The sequence below is a fragment of the Trichechus manatus genome, unplaced genomic scaffold (assembly GCF_000243295.1).
Source record: "Trichechus manatus latirostris isolate Lorelei unplaced genomic scaffold, TriManLat1.0 scaffold00352, whole genome shotgun sequence".
Classification (NCBI taxonomy): Eukaryota; Metazoa; Chordata; class Mammalia; order Sirenia; family Trichechidae; genus Trichechus; species Trichechus manatus.
Genome location: NW_004444288.1, coordinates 347,904 through 371,358, shown reverse-complemented (window position 1 = coordinate 371,358; position 23,455 = coordinate 347,904). Strand labels below are relative to the sequence as shown.

Here is a 23,455-nt window from a genome sequence, read left to right as displayed (position 1 = left end):
ACCGTTTATTCCCTCTTTTGTTGTTCTGGTGCTGTTGTCATTTACAGATTAACCTCTCTGGTTCCCTGTTGTAATTCTTTTGGTTTTGCATAGTCCTTAAGAGTTCATTTCCTAGGTTGGTATCTGGCTGGTACAATCCTGTGTCCTGTATTCAGCCTGTGGTCTGATGTTGTTTGTTCTCAGATTGAAGGACTCCCTTTAATAAGTCTTGTAAATTTGGTTTAGTTTTTCCATAGTCCCTTAATTGCTGTTTATCTGGAAATGACCTAATTTCACCATCATATTTGAACGAGAGTTTTACAGGATATATTATTCTTGGCTGACAATTTTTTTCTTTCAAGGTTTTGTATATGTCATCCCATTGCCTTCTTGCCTGCATGGTTTCTGCCAAATAATCCAAGCTTAGTCTTATTGTTTCTCCTCTATACATGACTTTTTGTTTTTCTCGAGCTGCTTTCAAGATTCTTTGTTTATTTTTGTTTTTAGCGAGAGTGATTATGATATGCCTTGGTGATAAAAAAAAAAAAAATTTAACCTATTTTAATAGATACCTGTGCAGACTTGAAACCCAAATTATCCTTTACTCTTTTTAGTGTAGCTGTTGCAGTGACAATGAGTGTGCTGTGAAATGTGCTGGTCCCACAAAATGACTTTATTAATCCTTAATATGAATTACCCCTTTCTGTTGTGACAGCTTTGTACATTAGAAGCAAAGATCAGCTATACTCATTCTCCAGCAAGGATGTGTCAATGTAATTAGAAAGATCAAAATGATTCAGGTCATTGTATTTTGATTTCTAGAAAACTTGACTTTTAAAAGATTGGACTTCATTTATTTTTAGAGTTAGCACCATCTTGAAAACATATACCTGTTAATTAGAGATGCAATTCCAGTCCAATTCCACAGCAGTTCTGTGCCATACAGAAGTCTATCCGCACTGTAATTAGGATTTTTCTTCTAAGAAAAACATTACAATAGACATGCTGCCATGCTTATGTTATTTTAATTGGGTGTTTAGCTCTAGGGATCTTCATAATTTATCATAAAATTTTAATGTTAATAAAATCAGCTGGAAGGAAGCACTACTTATCTCCTTGATTACACCATAAGGAGTAAAATCTTAATTTGAGCCTTTCTTTTCTTCTTTTTTTTTTTAAGACTAATGAGACCAAAGAGTTTTAAGTGGGCTAAGGCATTTAAGTGCTGTAACACATGCTTCACCAAGTATTGCCTATGACCCATTGTTGCATTACTAGGTTTTACCTGATGTCCTGGGAACTGATCTAAAAGTACAAGTTCTTCTTACAGGCAAAAGGTACACAATTGTAAAGTCTTTAATTTTTATGTATGACTAAAGGTTGCTCATTAGAAACCTACTAAATTAGATATTAGGGTGCAGTGGGTATATCTTTGCAGTCTGCTTTACAGTACACAAAATTTTATCACCTAAAAATTACTAAATAATAATAGCCATACCTATTGAGTAGGTACTTACCGTATGCCAGAAACCATTTTAACCACTTTTTATATATTACATCAACCAAATTGAATCTCTGTCAGGCCCCACTGTGTCATTTTTAAAGACTCCATCTCCAGGATAGTGCAAAGTTCCTGGGTCTTTTACAAAGCAGAGAATTTCTCAGATTTTGTTCCAAGCTCCTCACAGCTAATAGGCTTGTCCACCAAATTCACATGATTCCTTTGAAGGCTCCCAGCAGTAAGGGAGCCTTAGATGAGGCTGGGAACCTCTGAACCTACTGCCTGAGTCTCCCTAGGTGCCCTCCCCAACCGTCAGAGATCCTGTCTGCCCCCTGGCGCACTTCAAGGTAAGAGAGGTACAGGCTCCTAGTTCTCAAGAAAACAGTGGATCTTCATTTCCTTAGGGCATATCTGTTATCTCTCCTTCTGCCTCCCTGGCATTTGTCTTATACATTTGTGTCCTTTATATCCAACATGGTGTCTGGCCCAGACTGGGTACTTAATAAATATTTGTCAAAAGAATGAATGAAATATCAGTTTCTGAATGTGGTATACAGAAAATAATGTTAGATGCTAAATATAAGCACCAATATTTCATATTACAATTCTTGAGTTATCGTGTGTATTTTTTTATTTTGTTGTTGTTGAGAATATACACAGCAAAATATACACCAATTCGACTGTTTCTACATGTACAATTCAGTGACATTGATTACATTCTTCAAGTTGTGTGACCCTTCTCACCCTCCTTTTCTGAGTTGTTATTGCCCACTAACATAAACTCACTGCCCCCTAAGGTTCTTACCTAAATCTTTTGAGTTGCTGTTGTCACTTTGATCCCATATAATGCTCAAGGCAGACGTTTTTTACTAGTTAAGCTTTAAGAAGACTTCAGGGGATATTTTTGGTTTAAGGTTTAAAGATTGTCTCAGGGCCATGACTGGCAGAATATCTTCAGAACCCATATATCCTATAAGAATCTAATAATCAAAATACGTATAAAATGTCAAGAAATTAACAACAAAAAGACAAATAACCCAATCATAAAATGGACAAAAGACTTGAATAGACATTTCACCAAAGAAGACATTCAAATGGCCACCAACACATGAAAAGATGATCAAAGTCATTAGCAATCAGGGAGATCAAACCAAATCAAATCAAAACCACAGTGAGACACCATTTCACTCCCACTAGGATGACTAAAGGAGCCCTGGTGGCTCCGTGGTGAAGTGCTTGGCTGCTAACCAAAAGATTGGCAGTTCAAACCCACACCTGCTCTGTGGGAGAAAGATGTGGCAGTCTGCTTCCATACAGTTTACAGCTTTGGAAACCCTGTGGGACAGTTCTACTCTGTCCTGTATGGTCGCTTGGAGTAAGCATCGACTCGAAGGCAATGAGTTTTGTTGTATGTGTGTGTGTGTTTAGGATGGCTAAGATTAACAAAATAACAAATGTTGGCAAGGATGTAGGGAAATTGGAACCCTTATCCATTGCTGGTGGGAATGCAAAGTGGTACAGCTGTTTTGGAAAATAGAGTGGCGTTTCCTCAAAAAACTAAAAATAAAACTACCATATGACCCAACAATTCTACCCCTATGTATATCCCAACAAAACTTGAAAGCAGAGACCCAAACAGAGACTTGTACACCAGTGTGCACTGAAGCACTCTTCCCAACAGCCAAGAGGTGGAAGCAATTTAAATGCCTGTCAACGTATGAATGGATATCATGTCTATTTTTATCAGTGGGAAGCCTTAATTTCAGAAAGTTGGTGAAAGAGGTATTACCATTTAAAGAACATATTGTTGTTAAATTACTGGTAAACCAGAGAAATTCTTTTTAAAATTGAATGTGCATTTCCCTTCTTCTTATATGACCTTATGTGTTTTTGTAGTGGAAGCCTAGAATTTATTGAGAAAACACTAAATTCCTGAGTTTGGAATAAAATTTGGCAAGTTAAAAGTACTCTTTAATTTATCATTAGTACTGGGATGAATAAAATAGTGACCTTACAAGAAAATATATGCTCTTAAAATTAAATACTGTCACCCTTTAGCCAGTTGTTAAAAAAATTATCTTCCTTTATGGGTAGAGAAAAAATACCAGCAGTAGCAGAGGGGAGAGTTTGAGCTTTCTTACTGCCTTCTGTTTAGCCTTCTTATAAACTTTCCTTTTAAGGGAAAGCCTGCTTCCTTTGCACCACCAATATTTAATACTAATGTAAAATTGCAATCTTCTTCAAGAAACACTGACAATCTCAGTAGCCAAACAAAGCTTTCTATGCTACAGTAAAAATACTTCGGAGCTTAATGCCACATTAATAATGGAATTTTCAAACCATGTATGTTTCCTGAGATTTGCAAGGGCCATTCTTTAAGGAGTTTCTCAAAGCCACAAAGAAATTCTTAAGAAGTGGCCTCAATGACTCAGCAAAGGATGTTGTACCATATTTTTATGCAAATAACACGTGCCTTCTACATTTGTTTGCCTGCTGCACCCCCCCCCCCACCGGAGGTATTTTCATAAGTGCCACTATGCTAATTTTTTTTAAGTGTTGCTGTAAAAAATTAGCATAGCACGCTTGCAAAAATACCTCCCGGGAGGAGGGTGAGGTTGGCAAACAGATGTAGAAAAGCACGCATTATTTGCGTAAAAATGCGGTAATACTGTAACCACATGTTGGATGAATGAAAAGAATTTTAGATGCATACATGCATGAAATATCGGTAAAAGAAGTGGGGATTATTGTCTTTTAAAGAGACTCAAACTATTGATTTAATGTGACTTTGTGACCTTGGTTCTAAAATCCTTGTGTTATGATGGCATAGAACGGATTCGATTGAAATCAATAGTGATCATACCACTTTGAAAGTCTACTATACATTATGTTTTACTTCAAGAGTGTCCATTTTAATTGATAAGAGGAATTGAGATATTTTAGACCTGCACTGTCTAGTAAGGTAACCACTAACCACATGTAGCTATTTAAAATTAGAAATTCAGTTCCTCACTTGCAGTAGTTACATCACAAGCACTCAATAGCTGAATGTAGCTAATGGCTAACATATTGGACAATACAAATAGAGAACAGTTCCATTATCACTGAAATTTCTGTTGGATGTTTTTGTTAGGTGCCGTCGAGTCGAACTCATAGCAACCTTATGTATAACAGAACAAAAAATTGCCTGATCTTGTGCTAAACTCATAATCGCAGATGTTTAAGCCCATCGTTGCAACAACTGTGTCAATCCATCTCACTTAGGGTGTTTCTTTTTTTCACTGACTCTTTACTTTACCAAGCATGATGTCCTTCTCTAGGGATTAGTCCCTCCTGATAACATTTCCAAAGTAAGCAAGGTAAAGTGTCGCCATCCCCTCTTCTAAGGAACATTCTAGCTGTACTTCCTCCAAGACAGATTTGTGTGTTTCTGGAAGTCCATGGTATACTCAATATTCTTTGTCAACACCATAACTGAAATGTGTCCATTCTTCTTCAATCTTCCTTTTTCTTTTCCCAGCTTTTGCATGCGTATGAGGTGATTAAATATACCATGGTTTGGGTCAGGCACACCTTAGTCCTCAAAGTTACATCTTTGCTTTTTAAGGTTTTAAAGAGGTCTTTTGCAGCAGATTTGCCCAATGCAATATGTCATTTGATTTCTTTACTGCTGCTTCCATGGGTATTGATTGTTGATCTAAGTACCCAGAAAAACGCTCCACCAAAATAAAGAGGAAAAAAAGTCTTATTATTGAATAAGTATTAAACCAGAATGTGATGTGCATTACAGGCAATCCACTAAAGAAATTACAAAAACAGAAAGAAACCACAGTTTGTACATAGCCAGGCAGATACAACCCATTACATACATATTCTCAAGACAAATGATAACTTGTCCTCAAGTAAGAGGACTTGATAACACCATTTATCATACATTATTCATCCTAAGTTCAACTGGTAATTGAGGTGGCCATCTGTGTTAGCTAATTGCCTTTATCCAAAACAAAAATAAAACTTCTCATATTTCTGTGACAAGCAAGTAGTTACAATTTGGAGCCTGGCGTCCACGTTAAAATCTCATGGAGACTGGGAGTCAGGGGTAATACCTTCCTTGAAGTTTACATTTCAAAGAGGTAGCTCCAGGCCCTTAAGAAAAAGCTTTCCTGGGTTGTAAAACTGGCAAGAGGCTTATTTAGCCTTTAAAAGATTTATATACATCTCAAAGGAACAGAGAAAGAATTTACAATTGCAAGTTTTCTAAGGGAAACACTCTAAGAAAAGAGAGGAGAGAGGAATCTCTTTCCCTTTTGCACCAGGGTCAGTTACATATATTTTTTTTTTCCTTATGAGATCTTGCATTTACAATAGTAATAGCACTGTTTCAAGCCCACAGAATTTCACAAAGAAGCTAAAGGGCAGGTTCTTAGGATAAAACTATACACTGTCAAAGTGGAGATCTGATTTTCCTTCCCAACATCATTAGCAATCACTGAAAGACCTGGCTGAGCAAAAATCCTAAACGCTTGGTTACTTCAAGAGTAAGCAGGAGGCACAGGCCCTGCCTAAAGGCTGCTAACAGAGTCCTCTCTGCCACCATTCCTGTTTCTGAATCCGTTCATAACTGATAGTCAAATTAGAGTAATCATGTTAGTAGAACATGGAAGTCACATTGGTTTATTTTGCCCTTTGCCCAGCCCTTTAATATCTGGGCTACTAAATAACAGCAACTGAACAGAGATCACCAACAACTGAAAAAAGGCCTGCCCTGCCCTGAGGAATGTGTAGGCTACTCTTTCATCCCATATTCTTTCTCTTGGTCCAGTTTATCCATGAGCTGTGTCTGGAAATGCCTATTGCACTACCTTCCCTAATCTTTGTGCATATTGCCCTCTTCTCTGTAACTCAGCAGCCTCAACACTTTTACATCCCCTTCCAACAAGCTACCTTTACTTTTTTTAAAAAAAAGACAAGCCCTGTATTTTACTGTTGTCGTTGTTGTTATCAGGTGCCATGAGTGGGTTCTGACTCATAGCGACCCCATATACAACAGAATGAAACATTGCCTGGTCCTGCACCATCCTCAAATTGTTGCTATGTTGAGCCCATTGTTGCAGCTACTGTGTCAATCCATCTCATCAAGAGTCTTCCTCTTTTTCACTGATCTTCTAGTTTACCAAGCATGATGTCCTTCACCAGGGACTGGTCCCTCCTGATAACATGTCCAAATTACATGAGACTAAGTCTTGCCATCCTTGCTTCTAAAGAGCATAATGGCTGTACTTCTTCCAAAACAGATTTGTTAGTTATTCTGGCAGACCATGGTTTATTTGATATTCTTTACCAACACAGTGATTCAAAAGTGTCAGTTCTTCAGTCTTCCTTATTCATTATCCAGCTTTAGCAGGGGTTATAGATTTGGCCTTCATGGGATGCAAAGCCAAATTTGTGCATGTGCATTTCTGTATTTTTCTAGGCTTTGGCCTTCATAAATGTCTCAGATTTGCAAAAGAAGTGTGTGACCTCCACTCCAGTTTTAATAGCTAAGCAGATGAGAAACAGTAGTATCAGCATTACTATTGCTGTCATTGATATACACAATGGGAATGGATCCAAAATAATAACGTGAAAGCTAACATTTACTGAGAGCTTTCAATGTTCCAGGCAGTGGGCCTAGTGCTGATGTAACCAAAAGCCAAACCCATTGCGAATGAGTCGATTCCGACTCATTGCGACCTTACAGGACAGAGTAGAACTGCCCATAAGCTTTTCAAGAATGTAAATCTTTAGGAAAGCAGGCTACCGCATCTTTCTGCCATGGATCAGCTGGTGGGTTCAAACCGCTAACCTTTCAGTTAGCAGCCAAGTGCTTTAACCACTGTGTCAACAGGGCTCCTATTAATACTCACCATATTCTAGAGAATACTGTGGGAGCTCTTCTTTTCCCAGATTTAAACAGAAATCCTCAAAATAATGTAGAGATGAGACTGGAGCTCTTCTTTTCCCACAGGTGTCACTTGTCCAAGGTTAGACTGAGAATGGAAGAACAGATCTCAAAACCAGGCCCAGAGCAGACATGGGTGAGCACAGGCTGATGGAGTGGCACAGGAACATGCAGGAGAAGTTCATTTTTCTCTTTACTTTCCTTTAAGTAATTGAAAAGTCCCCAAATGCTTAATTCCACATCACTTTAACAAACCCTGCATAAGCCTTTCTTCTGTCCTATCTCTTGAATGGAAGCCTACTTTGTCTCCATGCAGATGGGAAAAGCCTTCTCAGGGCTCTGCTTTCATTTTCATTTACTGTGGTCCCTCAGCAGCACTGCATTTATTTGTGCAGAAAATATTAATGTGATAGAGCACAGCCTGATTTAGTATCAGTGTAGACTCCTACAATCAGTTCACATTCCACTGGCACAAAGCAGGAATGATGGTGATTGTCCCCGACCTTTCTCCCTGCTTGGATGACTACATCAATTACAAAAATAGTAAAGAGATGTATGGCCACAATCAGTCATGGGACAGGAGTATTGGACTGTGAGTCACTGCCTAAGTAAGATATAAAAGCTTTAAATATCAAATTCTTTACAACACAGATGTGTAAAGTTTTAAGCTACATTTTACCCTGCAGCTTAAAGAAACATTTAGAAGCCAGGGACATAATAGGGAAGGCTGAGAACTTTCTATTAGAGAACTAAAGGTCTTGCAGTAAAAATTGGATCCCTGTTTCGGTTATCAATTGATTTTGTGGGCGCATATATTAATTTATTAAAAATGAAATAAAATATTTTATTAAGTCTCAGGTCAGTGTTATCCTCTGGGAGCTGGCCATCTAGAAAAGGCATGCAGTCAAGTAAAGCAGTGAGTACAACATGGTATAATTAGTGCAGTGGGCACTTGCTACAGTTAGATTATATATTTAAGGCTTATCTCCTCCACTAGACAGCTCCATGAGGGTGGGAACCATATTTCTTTTATTGCTGTATCCATAGTACTTGAGATGTTTGTAGAAACTCAATAAATATTTGTGAATGAATGAATGAGTATAGGTTCAAGTAACAGAGGCAGCCAAAAATGTTGAGGAGGATGGGACCTGGAAAGGTCTGAACAGGCAAAGATACTGAAAAGAATTAGTGTCATAGAACATAGAATGTTATTTTGTTTATCTATGTTTTCAATGCTCATATTCACTACTGTGTACATAAAACTACACTGTTTCTCCATATAACTTATCCTGTAAGACTGTGCTCTGTAATGTATTAACAGCTGAAGTCAATTTGCTACGTGATGTATATGAAATTTTTACTCTTAAGCCTTGAAAATATATGTCTTAGTCATCCAGTGCTGCTATAACAGAAATACCACAAGTGGATAGCTTTAAAAAAGAGAAATTTATTTTCTCATAGTGTAGTATGCTAGAAGTCCAAATTCAGGGCAGCAGCTTCAGAGGAAGGCTCGCTCTCTCTGTCAGCTCTAGAGGAAGGTCCTTCTCGTCAATCTTTCCCTGGACTAGGAGCTTCTCTGCACAGGAACCCCTGGTCCAAAGGACATGCTCTGCTCCTGGCACTGCTTTGTTGGTGGTATGAGGTCCCCAACTCTCTGCTTGCTTCCCTTTCCTTTCATCTCTTGTAAGATAAAAGGTGGTGCAGGCCTCGCCCCAGGGAAACTCCCCTTACCTTGGATCAGGGATGTGACCTGAGCAAAGGTGTTACCTCCCACCCTAATCCTCTTTAACCACAGGCAGAGATGATGATTTATGATGCACAGGAAAATCACAAAATGGAGGACAACCACACAATACTGGGAATCATGGCCTAACCAAGTTGACACATATTTTGGGAGGACACAATTCAATCCATGACAATATATTATTTTTGTTTCAGAGTATATTTGAACATGAAGTTTCTGCTGACATAAGAAACTCCACGTAAACCAATTAACATTGAACTCTGCATAATGGCCTGTTCTTCTGTTTGTTGGAAGGCCATCAAATTTTAGCTTCTTGAAAGCCACACTCCAAATTGCCCTGAAGGTTATTATACAAACATTAATTATGTTTACTAAAAACTGCCATGTAGCCAAAGCCCATAATCACAGAAATATATGCCATCCTTTAAACAAAAAATCATATCTTTGCCCCCGTCCTTATCTCCTCCATTTTTTTAAAATAATTTTATTTATTTTGTTGTTGTTGAGAATACACACACCTAAACACACACCAACTCAACAGTTTCTACATATACAATTTAGTGACATTAATTACATTCTTCAAGTTGTGTAACCATTCTCACCCTCCTTTTCTGAGTTGTTCATCTACCGTTAACATAATTCACTGGCCCCTAAGTTTCCTATCTAATCTTTCAAGTTGCTATTATCTATTTGATCCCATATAAATAGTTCTTAAAAGAGCATAATGCTCAAGGCAGACACTTTTTAATAATTAAGCTAAACTGTTGTTTGTTTTTAAGAAGACTTCAGGTAGTATTTCTGACTTAAGATTATAGATTGTCTCAGGGCAATAGATTCCAGGGTTCATCCTACCTTCATGGCTCCAGGAAGTCTGGACTCCATGAGAATTTGAAATTATGGTCTGCATTTTCACCCTTTTGATCACGATTCTTCTATGGAATATTTGATCAGTGTTCAGTGATGGTAGCTGGGCACCATCCAGTTCTTCTGGTCTCATGGCGAAGGAGGCAGTTGCTCATGGAGGCAATTAACCACACATTCTATGTCCTCCTCCTATTCCTGAATCTCCTTCTTCCTCTATTGTTCCAGGCAAATAGGGATGAATTTTTGTTCCTTGGGTGGCTACTTGCAAGATTTTAAGACCCTAGGTACTATGCATCAAACTAGGAGGTAGAATAGAATAGAAGTTATTAGACCAAATTAACTGGAATGTCCCATGAAACTATGATCCAAAACCTCCAAACCATGAAACCATATCCTATGAGGATTTTGGTCGTACATAATCAGTCTCAGTAGCTCCTTTTTTTGTTGTTCTTGTTGTACCACACAGCTTTTGCCTATTCAACTTTTTACAACTTAGTGACAGCCATTACAGTAATCGGCTGGGCAACCCTACCCTTAGTCAACGTGATATTTTTTTCACCGTTAACCTCCCCCCTTTTCCCCTTACAGTCCCTAATAAACTTTGTTCTCTATACGTTTGCCTTTTCTTCTCTTTTTATATAAGTGAGGTCATACAATATTTGTCCTTTTGTTATTGACCTATTTCACTCAGCATAATGTCTTCCAGCACCATCCATACTGTATCGTGTATCAAGACTTAATTTCTCCTACTGGCTGAGTAGTATTCCATTGTATGTATGTGCCCCATTTTGCTTATCTATTCATTTGTTGATGGGCATTTAGGTTGTTTCCACCTTTTGGCTATTGTGAATACACCAAAAGTGCTTCAGTGAACACTGGTATACAAGTCTTCTACTCCATTTTTATACCTTCTACATTAGTGAAAGACATGATGTTCATACAAAATTAGATAAACTCATGTTAAGTCTTTCACGAGGCTAAATGGCTTGTTGCTGGGATTTTGAGAGAATAGAATATAAAACAGAGGCAACAACAACAACAAAGAAAGCCTTTGTCTTTTCCTTTAGCACTTTTAGTTAAACAATTCCTATTTTGGATTTGAAAGCTTTCATAGCTGGAATATGAATTAGAAAGCAGGTCATTTTGTCTTTTTTTATTTGGAAAATGAGGTGTAATTTTTTATATGACCAGCTTAATCATATATTCACTATATCACCTTCAATACATAAAATACATTAATTAATTGTGTTAATGTCTTCTGAAATTGTATGGCATCTGCTATATTTACGTTTTATTTTTCAAAAGTCTTGAAACTCTAGTTTGGAAATGATAATCTCCCTCTTTCCCATTGTCTATTATTAGCTATGGTGTGAACCAATCACTTAGAAGATGAATGAAATCACCAGTTTATGGGGTAGTTATGTTACATTGGTCTTACATGATTAAAGGCTCTGTGCATATTTAAAAAGTGGCAACTTGAAGACCTCTTACTCCTTTTTGACTCTTCTCTGTAGTAAATTGTGAGTAGATAAAAAGTTTAAGGAAATAGTGAATGCAAAATTTTCACTTGACAATTTACAAAAATAAAAATAAAAATCTACAGGGGAAGCGAATTGTGTAGGTTTTAACAATTAACCAATATTGTCTTAGCTATAATATCAGGAAACATCTATGTGGTCGCTTCCTGAATCTTCGTATGTCAGGTTAAATCAAGCAAATAGATGAGCAGTCAAGTTCAATTATCACTGTTTTTTTATTTTGTTTTGTTTCTTTTTTGGAGCATTTTTCACTTCTAACAGGGTTTTTTCAGCTAACAATTGATTGTGCCATGATACCATTATAAACTGAAATCTGATGAATTTAGTGATTTTTTTTCTGATTTTACATCTCATTGGTATTTGCCAGAGTTATCATGTGTCCAGAATATACTCTTATGAGAAATTTATATCACATGGTAAAGAGTTAATAGCTGTGAGCTACTTTCTATGTTGTCTGAAAGTATTTTTAAAACTGTGCAGAATATATGTTGTTGAGAAATCTTCACATATAAGAGTTTCTGCAAGCTATTTTCTGCGTTGTCTGACACTTTAAAAAAAAAAATACTAAATTAGCTAACGAAATGAAACAGGAAAAAAAAGTGCCAGTTTTAATGGTACAGATCACCCATATGAGACTATCTTTTGGATTTCAACCAAGATTCAACTAGCTAATTAAACAGAAGGCAAACTCACCCCTAAATCACACAGAACATTAGTACACAGATGAAATATAAAATTATCAGTTTATCTGACTACAACAGGATGCTTCTGGTTGCAAGTGACAAAACCACACTTAAACTAGCAACACAAACAACAAACTAATGGCCAAGGAAACTAGGAAGTCTGAGGGTGATCTGGCTTTAGACACAGCTCAGTGCAGTGTTCAGTGTGGTCAACAGCATTCAGGTCTCTCTTGTGTCACTTGTTTGCTCTGCCTGGATGGTGAGCGCTGCTTCTTTCTCTTGGATTATAATGTGCATTATGTGAGCCTATAGCTGATGGGGCCCATTTTTGCTGCCATGAGAGAAATCCTGCCTATGAATGAAGCTAATCCACGGGAACCCACTTATAACAATACTTAAAGGTATATTAATTGACCAAACTATGGCATGTATTCCCCATTAGGGCATGTGAGGGTCATGTGACATAAAGAGAAAATAAATTTCAAGATTTTTTCTTTTTAACATACTATAAAGGGATGTTGAAGAACACAGATACTTTCAGGTAACTTAAATGCATAAAACAGAGTTGATGGGAGAATAAATAACTGGCAATACAGTTCTCACTTAACAGTTTTCCAAATTCTAATTCGTTCAAAACATTGGGCTGGCCTGAAAAAAAAGCAGCAACAAAATCGTATCTGCAGGCTTCAGATCATAAGTTTTCAACACCTATTTTAAAGTATATTTTGGTGGTAATTTAAGAGCCAAAATAATTTATTTTCAAATTCCATACAGTGATTTTTTTGCATCAGAATTTTAAAATTTAACCTTTATTTTGAAATAATTACAGATTCACTTTTAATTGTTAAAAAGAGAGAGAAAGAGCTCCCATATACCTTTATACAGTTTACCAAAATGGCAGCATCTTGTATAACTATAGTTAAATATCATAACCAGTATGTCGACATTGATGTAATCCACTGTTCTTATTCAGATTTCCCCAGTTTTCTTGTATTTATTTGTGTGTGTATACATGTGTATTTAGTTCTATGTAATTTTATCATGTTGTACAGCAAATTTTAAAAGTAGACTTTGTGAATTAGAAGTTGCTATTTCTAGAGTTCTATTATTTTTTATAAATTTTCATAGCAAAATAATGCTCCCAGAATTTTATGTGACAAACATATAGACATGATCTTAAGAAGGGCATATCTTGTTATACTTAAAACTAGGTCATTGCTTTCAACCATTTATCCAAGCTCTAGCTTTAAATATTTTTTCATTATATGTTTATAGAATTACATATACATTTTCTCCCAAAATTATTTCTTCCTATTAATACTTATAATCAGGTAGTTTCCACTGTATCATTATACCAGAGAAATAGGACACACTTTAAGAAGCTTATTGTTAATATTTGAGGACCATAATTAAGGGAAAATAAGGATGTTAATTTGAAAATTCACTATTTTGCTTAGAACTTTTATATTCACTGGCTTTATAAAATAAAAGAAAGATCATTAGGCATTTGTATTAAGGGCATTAAGACTCTCCATTTGGTTATTAAGTAGTATTACATAACTAAATCATAGAATGTAAAATGAGTTTTAAACAGTTGAAAGGCAAATTACCTAATCCTTAGCTACATATTCACCATTATATTTTTCTCCACTCTAATGATTCATTATTTCCTTGTTCACCTTCATGTGTTATTCTAACTTGCAGAGTCTAGAGTTCCTAGAACAAGAATACCTTCTGTTATAGATGGAATTGTGTCCCCCGAAAATATGTGTTGTAAATCCTAACCTCTATGTGTGTGGTTACAGTCCCATTTGGGAATGAGTTTTCTGTTCTGTTAATGAGGCAGGATTAGTGTAGGGTGTGTCTTGAGTCAACCTCTTACAAGAGATAATAAAGAGCAGATTCAGAAAGCAGAGATGAGGGAAGGTAGATGCCAAGTTACCCCAGAAGCAAAGGCTCAAAAGAGAGAAGGACTTTCTTCCAGAGCTGGCAGAGAGAGAAAGCCTTCCCCTAGAACCAGAACCTTGAATTTGGACTTCTAGCCTCCTAAACTGTAAGAAAATAAAATTCTATTTTTTAAAGCCACTCACTGGTGGTGTTTCTGTTATAGCAGCACTAGATACTAAGACATCTTCATTTCCCAAATCTTCCTTAACCTCATATAAAAGAAAAGACTCAAATACAATTTTCTGAAGTTATAGGATTCTTACTCTTCAGAAAAAATCTAGTGGCATAGTGGGATAAAAAGAACTTCCACCAGACTGAAATAACTTCTTTATAAAAATAAGTTAAGAAAATTTTATTTTTATTATTAATAGAGAAGAAATAATGCATTGTTTTTTCTTAGTAGAAGACACCAAAGAGATTTAGGTACACTTTTCCCAATAATAGCATGGTTTCTTATTCTCTCTTCATTTCAACAAAAAGACGTCATGAGGACAATTCAGTTTCTGAATTTTAGATGATGATCTTAAGCCAAATGATGGCTATACTTAGCATAGCTGAATGATTTTCTAGGGAAAACTTAATCAAAGCCATTCTCATTCAATCATTTATTCAATAAATAAATGTTTATTAAACACCTACACTAATAATAATAGTAAAAACAAATAATAATAACAGCCACAAAAATAGTAGCTAACTCTAATATAGTTATTGTGTGCCAACTTCTCTTCTAACTTCAAATACATATACTCGTTTAGTCCTCACAGCAACCCCATGAGGTAGATACTATTATAGTCCTTGTTTTACAAATGGTTAAACTGAAGCACAGTAATTTGTCCAAGGTCACATGGTTAATAAATCTTAGAGCTGGGTCCATCCCTGGCAATCTGGCTTCGGAATCTGGGCACTTACTTGCAGTGCACACTGCCTGTCTGAGTTACAGTGAGATGTACAAATGAAAAAGGCCCATTCCTTTCTTTCAGAATGTTTATAATCTCATAGGAGAGAAATGGCAAATGCCTATATAGTAGCCATTAAGCCATTAAAATGTATACTTGGAAGATTTCAAATTCTTTTACAGGTAGTTGGAAAAGATGGCAGCATATGTGATGTGATTCAGAGTTTACATTTATCATATGTATATTGGTCAAAAAGTTAGGTAATGCTTTTAGATTTATAATTAAAAAAAAAAAAAAAAAGCTCCCTGCCCTACTTCTCCCTACCTATCAGGGAATTTCTAGTAACTTTACTAAGATACGTGTCAGTGTTGAACATTCTGGGTTAATTTTCTCTGGCACACAGTGAGTGGATTTAATACATAGATACTAAACAAAACAAAAAACCAGTTGCTGTTGACGACTCATTCCAACTCATGGCAACCTCATGAGTTTCAGAGTCACAAGGTTTTCGATGGCTGTGACTGGAAGTAGACCGCCTGGCCTTTCTTTCCAGTCAACTCTGGGTGGATTCACATTGCCAACTTTTCATTTAGTAGCCGAGCACTTAACCGTTTGCGCCACCTAGGGACTCTATTGAAATACTGCCACCACCAGTGCTGTTTAGTTGATTTCAACTCATGGGAACCCCTTGTGTGCCAGAGTAGAACTGTGCTCCCTAGGGTTTTCAGTGGCTGATTTTTCAGAAGTAGATTACCCTGCCTTTTTTCTGACACAGATACTAGATCTCTGTGTTTTCTTGAATTGTATCTTTAAGTAATTCTTCCATTGTCTTCACATTGTTTTCAGTCATTCTAGTTATGTTTTTTGGCTCTTCTTGGCCTACCTTCTATAATTTCTCTCTAATCCATTGTAACTATTTCTATTTTATGTTTTTAGCTTTCCGTCTTGTCTGTACTTTACTGAGTTTTACACGTCTATTTTTTCTTCCAGTTTTTATTTTCTTTTGTGTGATAGCTTATTTTTTTCATTCTTACTTTTTTTCTTAGTTCTGTGAGCTGACATTCGTCTTAACATCATATCCCTGAAAACTTATATTTCTGCCTTGTTGTTTCATACATAAAGCAAATACTTCATTACCTTTTTTAAAACAGTTACTTCATGTTTTCCTCAGTTCCATTTCTTTTTTTGGGGGGAGGGCAGTGAGAGTTTTTCATCTAATCTATTTTTTCCTATAGAGATCTGTGTCAGTGCTGTACTATTTTCCTGTCTTAGAAAAATGACTCATCTTTAAATAAATTAACTTTTCCTGGACAAGCTCTTCATAATATATTTATTTTGATGAGGGTGTTTGTTACAGTTCTGAGCTAGCTGATTTCCTCAAAGAAAAGGCATTGAACTTCTCTGCTACCTCCAACTGAATGCACTTCTTGAAAATATGGCTAAACTGCTTAATTCTTTGTGTAGCTTTGTCTCGTCTACTTCTCTGAAACAAAAGATTTCCCTGGGTGGCTTATTCTGTTAGCCCATCTCGCCTCAGTTCCTGCACACAGAGTTATAAACCCAATAGATTTTGTGCCCTACATTTTCAGGAAGTAATTTTTCCTGTACTTCCTGAGATCTACTGCCCTTGAACCCTTTTAACACAGACATTTCTCTGCTTGGTCTTTTGTCTCCACTTGTTGTCGGATGATCGAGTTCAACCCCAGCAGCTCTTGGAAATTCTGTACATACTTTGGTGACTATGTATTATTTCAGTTCTTTGTTTTGAAAGCTGGAGTTTGCTGTATTTTATTTTTAACATTTCTTTTTGCTTTTTAATAGCTTTATTGAGGAATAATCAAAATTCTTTCCCTGTAAGTGTTCAGTTTAATAATATGTAGTAAATTTACACAATTGTGCAGACATTTCCACAATCCAGTTTTAGAACCTTTCCATCACTCCATAAGTTACCTTGTGCCTGTTTGCTGTCAATTCCTTACTGGATTTTAAAGATTTTAATTTGAGAAATAGAAGTTCCAGATTTACATAGCTATGATCACTCCATAAATTCCCTATGCTGTCTGTTCATAATTTATAAATCTACTAGGAGCAATGGAGCTCTAATAGGAGCTTAATATGATAGAAGATTAATAACATAACATTTTTCTCTTGGCATTTATTCTTCCTCTTTTGAATTTTTGTCAGATTTTTCTATAGCTTCTCAAATAATTTCCTTCTCACAAGGTGAAATTATGGGTTCTACAGTTAAAGTAGTGGGATCAATCAGGACACACTGGTGTTAATTGTCGCTGTGATTTTGCTATTGTGAACTGATTTTCCCTTTCAGTATACTGGAGTGTATTCGAGGCTGTGGAAGTACCATGGAAACAACTGATAATTCCTTAAAAGAGAAGAAGCCAACTAAACTTAAGGGGATCAAATTATTTAAAATGATCTAATATAGTTTTTAAAGTAAATTTTACAGTTTTTCTTAAAGCAATTGTTCTTCTATTCAAAACTTAGTGTGTTAAGTGACAACATTGCCAATGACAAGAATTCTGGTTTTAATTTTCCCATTACATTCAGTAGACACTTGTTTAAATAACCTAACCCCCTTGAGCCTTGGTTTCCTGAATTCCCACCATAATATGTCTTTCTTACAGTAAAATGTTGAGGACTCCTGTTAGGAGAAGGTACCTAAGTGGCATGTTAGGTACACTGAAGCCTGAGTGAATGTGGCCAAATTGGCAATTGCTCCCAGGCATTGCCAGAAGTGAACAAACATGAAGCAAGCCAACCAAAGGGTGCTGCTGTCATTCTGTGAAGATTCCTAGATAAAAAGAACAATTTCAGGGGGAAGCTGGGAAATCTTTGAACTGTTATTTACACCTGTTGTTGTTGTTAGGTGCCATTGATTCAGTTCTGACTCATAGCAACCCTATGTACAACAGAAGGAGACACTGTCCGGTCCTGCGCCATCCTCACAACCATTGCTATGTTTGAACCCATTGTTGCAGCCACTGTGTCAATCCATCTTGTCGAGGGTCTTTCCTTTTTAACTGACCCTCTACTTTGCCAAGCACAGTGTCCTTCTCTGGGGACTGGTCCCTCCTGATAATATGTCCAAAGTACATAAGATAAAGTCTTGCCATCCTCCCTTCTAAGAAGCATTCTGGCTATACTTCTTCCAAGACAGATTTGTTCATTCTTCTGGCAGTCCATGGTATATTCAATATTCTTCAACCCTCATGCTGTTGCAGTCAGATGATGGGTGCGGCTGGAGTCATCTGACAGTTTCTTTGCTCACTTAGGGTGGAATCTCTCTCTCCACTGGACCTTTCCATGTGGCTAGCTTGGGCTTCTTCACAGCATGGTAGACTCAGGGTACCAGACTTTTCACATATCAGCTGGTTTCTGCAGAGTAAGAGTTGCAAAAGACAGGAAGTGGAAGCTAACAATCTGGAAACTGGAACAGTGTCCCTTCTACTGTATTCTATTAGTTAAAGTAGTCATCTAGATTCCAGAGAGGGAGACATAGATCCCACCTCCTGAATGGGAAGAATGTCACAGAATTTGTCACCACAAATCTACCACAACTTCTTGCATGTTAGAATCTGTTTATTTTTTTTCAATAATACTTGAGCTATATCTTGGTTGGAATAAACTTGAGCTCTAGCTTAAGTGAATATAAAATTATGTGTTATTAATTTGCTTCCCTGTGGTGTTCCTGGGCATTGCTCCACTATTTTCCAGTATTGGGTGTTGCTGTGGAGAATCCTGGGGTGAAACTCATTTTTGCCTACTTATAGCTAAATTGAGTTTTGTTTGTTTATTTTGGTTTTTTTTTTTTTAACCTAATTGTGTGTAGATATACATCTTACATTATTTTAAGGACATTTTCTATGAAACTTTTGACTTTTTCTCTTCTAGCCACTCTGTTTGCTTCCTCAGACATATTTTATGCATATCATTTTTACCTCCTTTAATAAGTATCCGTATGTATTAGATCTATATGTATGTGTGCATATAGAAATATATAGATATATAAATAGGTAGATCTCTCTAAACTTTTATCCTGCCTTTTATATTTTTGTTATTTTGCTAGATTTTCTCAAGTCTCTTCTCATACTTTCCACAAATCGGTTTTTTGTTTCTTCTAATATGATTATTACTTCTGTAATGGTTTTATTTTTTTCTCTCTCTCTATACTTAGCTCTGCTGGGTTCAATTTTTATCTTATTGAAGCTCATTTCTCTATTTCTTAATTTCTTTTGTCAGAGAGGCTGTATTTTATTTATTTGATTTGCCTATAATTTTTACCTGTTTCTGGCATGTATTCTTAAGTTTATAATATTCCTTTCCTTCTTATTCTTCAGTATATTTGCAGAGATTGCCACTGCTGCTGCTGCCTTCTCTTCCTCCCATCCTCCTCCTCCTCCTTCTTTTTCCTTTCTTTAATTGGACTTATCTTGAATGGATTTGATAGAGATTTGTTAATTGATTGTCTATATTGTGAGATGGTAGAGGGACTTTAGGAGTCAGGCTGAAGCTTGAATTTTGGTCTAATATCTCTGAATACTTCTTCATTTATGTTTCTGCCTGAGGTAGTGACTATGTTCTACACTAGCAGAAAGTCTGTCTAGCTCATAAGGTATCAAATATGTTACATTTTGTGTGTGATAATTTAGATCAGTAGTTTAAATCGGTACATTTTCTCCTCTTTACAGAAAGTAAGCTTTACTAAGCACTTACTTTCTGTAAAGATGATCTGTCAGGATGCTCAATAAAATTTAAGTCTCCTCCAGCAAATAGCCTGATGTTGCCATTCTAAGCAATAAGTCATTGGTTTTACCTCTCAGGGTGAAGTACCTGTTTTGGAAAATCGATGCTCTGCCCACTCTGCCCAACATTAACAGAGATAAGCCTCTCTTCCATCTCCCTCCTCTCAATAGTCCATTATGGGGGCTATGGGTATAGTCAATTCCTGTTTTCTTTGATATTTTGGGTTGATTTCAGAGTGAATAGAGGGTCAGAGCATCTCTACTTCAAAATCTATAGCTAGAAGTTTAGTTTGCAGTATTTGAGCATATGAATTTGACATTTCGAAGTATTTTAATTTCATTTAAATATAAATCTCATAAGTAATTTCTGTTATGAAATATCATATGATTTTTATTCAACAGTTTAAATATTTGAAGTTTATTGTTTTTTTTTTTACAAAAAATTATCCTAACATTTTTACTTCCTTTTACTTTCCAGATGCAGCAACTCTTTCATGAAAATTATGAACATAATCGAAAGGGTTATATCCAAGACCTTCACAATAGCAAAATCCATGCAGCCATAACACTTCATCCCAACAAAAGGCCTGCATACCAGTACAGGCTGCATAATTACATGCTCAGCCGCAAAATTTCCGAACTTCGCTACCGTACCATCCAGCTCCACCGGGAAAGCGCTCTGATGAGCAAGCTCAGTAACAGTGAAGTGAGCAAAGAGGACCAGCAGCTGGGAGTGATACCTTCTTTCAACCACTTCCAGCCTCGAGAGAGAGATGAAGTGATAGAATGGGAGTTCCTGACGGGGAAGCTCCTTTACTCAGCAGCTGAGAATCAGCCACCTCGACAGAGCATCAACAGCATCCTAAGAACAGCTCTGGATGACACCGTGCTACAGGTGATGGAGATGATCAATGAGAATGCCAAGACTAGAGGACGGCTCATTGACTTTAAGGAAATCCAGTATGGTTACCGCAGGGTTGATCCCATGCATGGAGTGGAGTACATCTTGGATTTACTCCTCTTATACAAAAGACACAAGGGGAGGAAATTGACAGTGCCAGTGAGACGCCATGCCTACCTTCAGCAGCTGTTCAGCAAGCCTTTCTTCAGAGAAACTGAAGAGCTAGATGTGAATAGCCTTGTGGAGAGTATTAATGGTGACACTCAGTTATTCTCCTTTATATCTAATTCTTTAAAGATACTATCATCTTTTCAAGGTGCCAAAGAAATGGGAGGGCACAATGAAAAGAAAATACACATTCTTGTCCCTCTCATTGGAAGGTATGACATTTTCTTGAGATTCCTGGAGAACTTTGAAAATGTTTGTCTTATCCCAAAGCAGAATGTAAAGCTGGTTATCATCCTTTTCAGTAGGGATTCTGGCCAAGATTCTAGCAAACATATTGAGCTGATAAAGGAGTATCAGAGCAAGTACCCTAATGCAGAAATGACTCTGATCCCGATTATGGGAGAGTTTTCCAGGGGTCTTGGTCTTGAAATGGCTTCTTCCCAGTTTGACAATGACACTTTGCTGCTATTTTGTGATGTTGACTTGATCTTCAGAGGAGACTTTCTCCAACGATGTAGAGACAATACAATTCAGGGACAACAGGTGTACTACCCCATCATTTTTAGCCAGTACGACCCAAAGGTAACCAATGGGGGCAATCCTCCCACTGACGATGATTTCATCTTCTCAAAGAAGACTGGATTTTGGAGAGACTATGGATATGGAATCACCTGTATTTATAAAAGTGATCTTCTGGGTGCAGGTGGATTTGATACCTCAATACAAGGCTGGGGCCTGGAAGATGTAGATCTCTACAATAAAGTCATTGTATCTGGCTTAAGGCCCTTCAGAAGTCAAGAAGTAGGAGTGGTGCATATTTTCCATCCAGTTCATTGTGATCCTAACTTGGACCCTAAGCAGTATAAGATGTGCTTAGGATCCAAGGCAAGTACTTTTGCCTCAACCATGCAATTGGCTGAACTCTGGTTAGAAAAACATTTGGGTGTCAGGTACAATCGAACTCTCTCCTGACAGTCCAGGCAACACTTATTGCCTTTTTTAAGGGGAGTTTACCTCATTGTTGGTTGTTGTTATTTTTATTTTATTGTTATTGTTATTGTTATTATTATTGTTGTTGTTATTTTATTTTGTTATCCTGGTCTTAAACTACTCTTGGTTGTCTTCCAAAGGGTGTTTGTTGACCTCAAACAAGAAGAGTCTGCAGTTCACTGATATTTCAGATTTCTACTGAAGTCAATATATGTGTTACTTTTTTATATCTTTATTCGAGATTGATTTAAACCATGGCAATCAAATGACTTTTGAAACTCGTTCGTCATGAGAGATGACTTAGAAGAATGTTTTCTTGAGGCTTAAAGAGGCAATATCGACTATTATTTTATTTCTCAAATTCAATGTGATACAAGTATTTACTGGTGAAAGGTACCACAAAAGTGCTTTATGCTTCCTATGGGGAAGGGACTCTGTAACATAAACTTGAGTTTTGTAATTTATACAAGGACTTAAATATATAGACAATAATTTTCTTCATCTTTAGAATTTTTAAAGTAAATGAACACCTATGATTGTATGTTTATTTTTTAAAAAAAGTTTTAAAAATCGAGGAGTTTTGTTCCACAAGCAACCGGTACTGGCTACCCTGGTCTTACGACAATTATGAGCTCCTCACAACTGTCTGCTATAAATGCGAATGAACTTTATTTTCTCAAGGAAATATGATTTAATTAAATATTCATGTACATTTTAGAAGCTTTATTAAACAATGTCCTTCATTTGCTGGCAAGAAGATAAAATATGACAGAACCTGGTTATTTATAATAAAATACAGGCATAATAGTATTCTTTTTCAAAAACACTGAAAAAGTTGTATTGTTTCCTTTTAGTCACACTTGATGTATTGCTTAAATGTCATTTTCAACAAAACATGCTTGCAGCGAAGGCTGGAAAAGTTAACAAGGGATTATAGGCATGCTATTTGTATTATTATGCTTGAAAACCTAGCCTTCATAAGTGATTAAAATGAGCAACTTCTTTATTCAAAAGTCTACAATCTGGGAGAAACATCCATGCTCAGTCTCTTCAGCTTTGGGATCAGCCATAGTCTTTAATATGGGTTGGTAGATAGTTCCAAGATAAAACCATCAAAATCAATCCAATTATTATTTTAAATTATAAAAAAAAACACATAGAGAAATATTTCATTTAATTTGATATATCATTCTTTCTTTGAACTTAATCAGTGGTGTTTACTTTGTAGAAAAACATAATCTTATTAAAGAAATGTAAAAGAAAATAAAAATCCATGCAAGAGGATCTCATAAAAGTATATTTTTAAATTTAATTCTGTTAATAGATAATACATTTGCATGGTTCCAAAATCAAAACTTAAAAATGTCTACAGCTATCAGTCACACTCCCCTTCCATCCAGATTTACCCGATTGCATATGATCACTATTTTGTGTGTGTGCGTGTGTGTGTGCGCGTGTACATGCACACATGCACAAGAATGTCTTTTCAGAGTTGCTCTAAGCACAAATAAGCATATATATATATATATATATATATATATAT

General features: G+C 36.4%; 1 protein-coding gene across 1 annotated transcript in view; it reads left to right on the top strand.

The window, feature by feature from the left end:
- Positions 1–22,746, top strand: part of CHSY3 (chondroitin sulfate synthase 3) — a 291,948-nt gene extending 269,202 nt beyond the window's left edge. Inside the window, exon 3 of the mRNA XM_004390915.3 lies at positions 20,332–22,746. Coding sequence (XP_004390972.1) covers positions 20,332–21,894 — 1,563 coding nt within the window. The 3' untranslated portion in view covers positions 21,895–22,746. The remainder of the gene's footprint in view (positions 1–20,331) is intronic.
- The last annotated feature ends 709 nt before the right edge of the window (positions 22,747–23,455 follow it).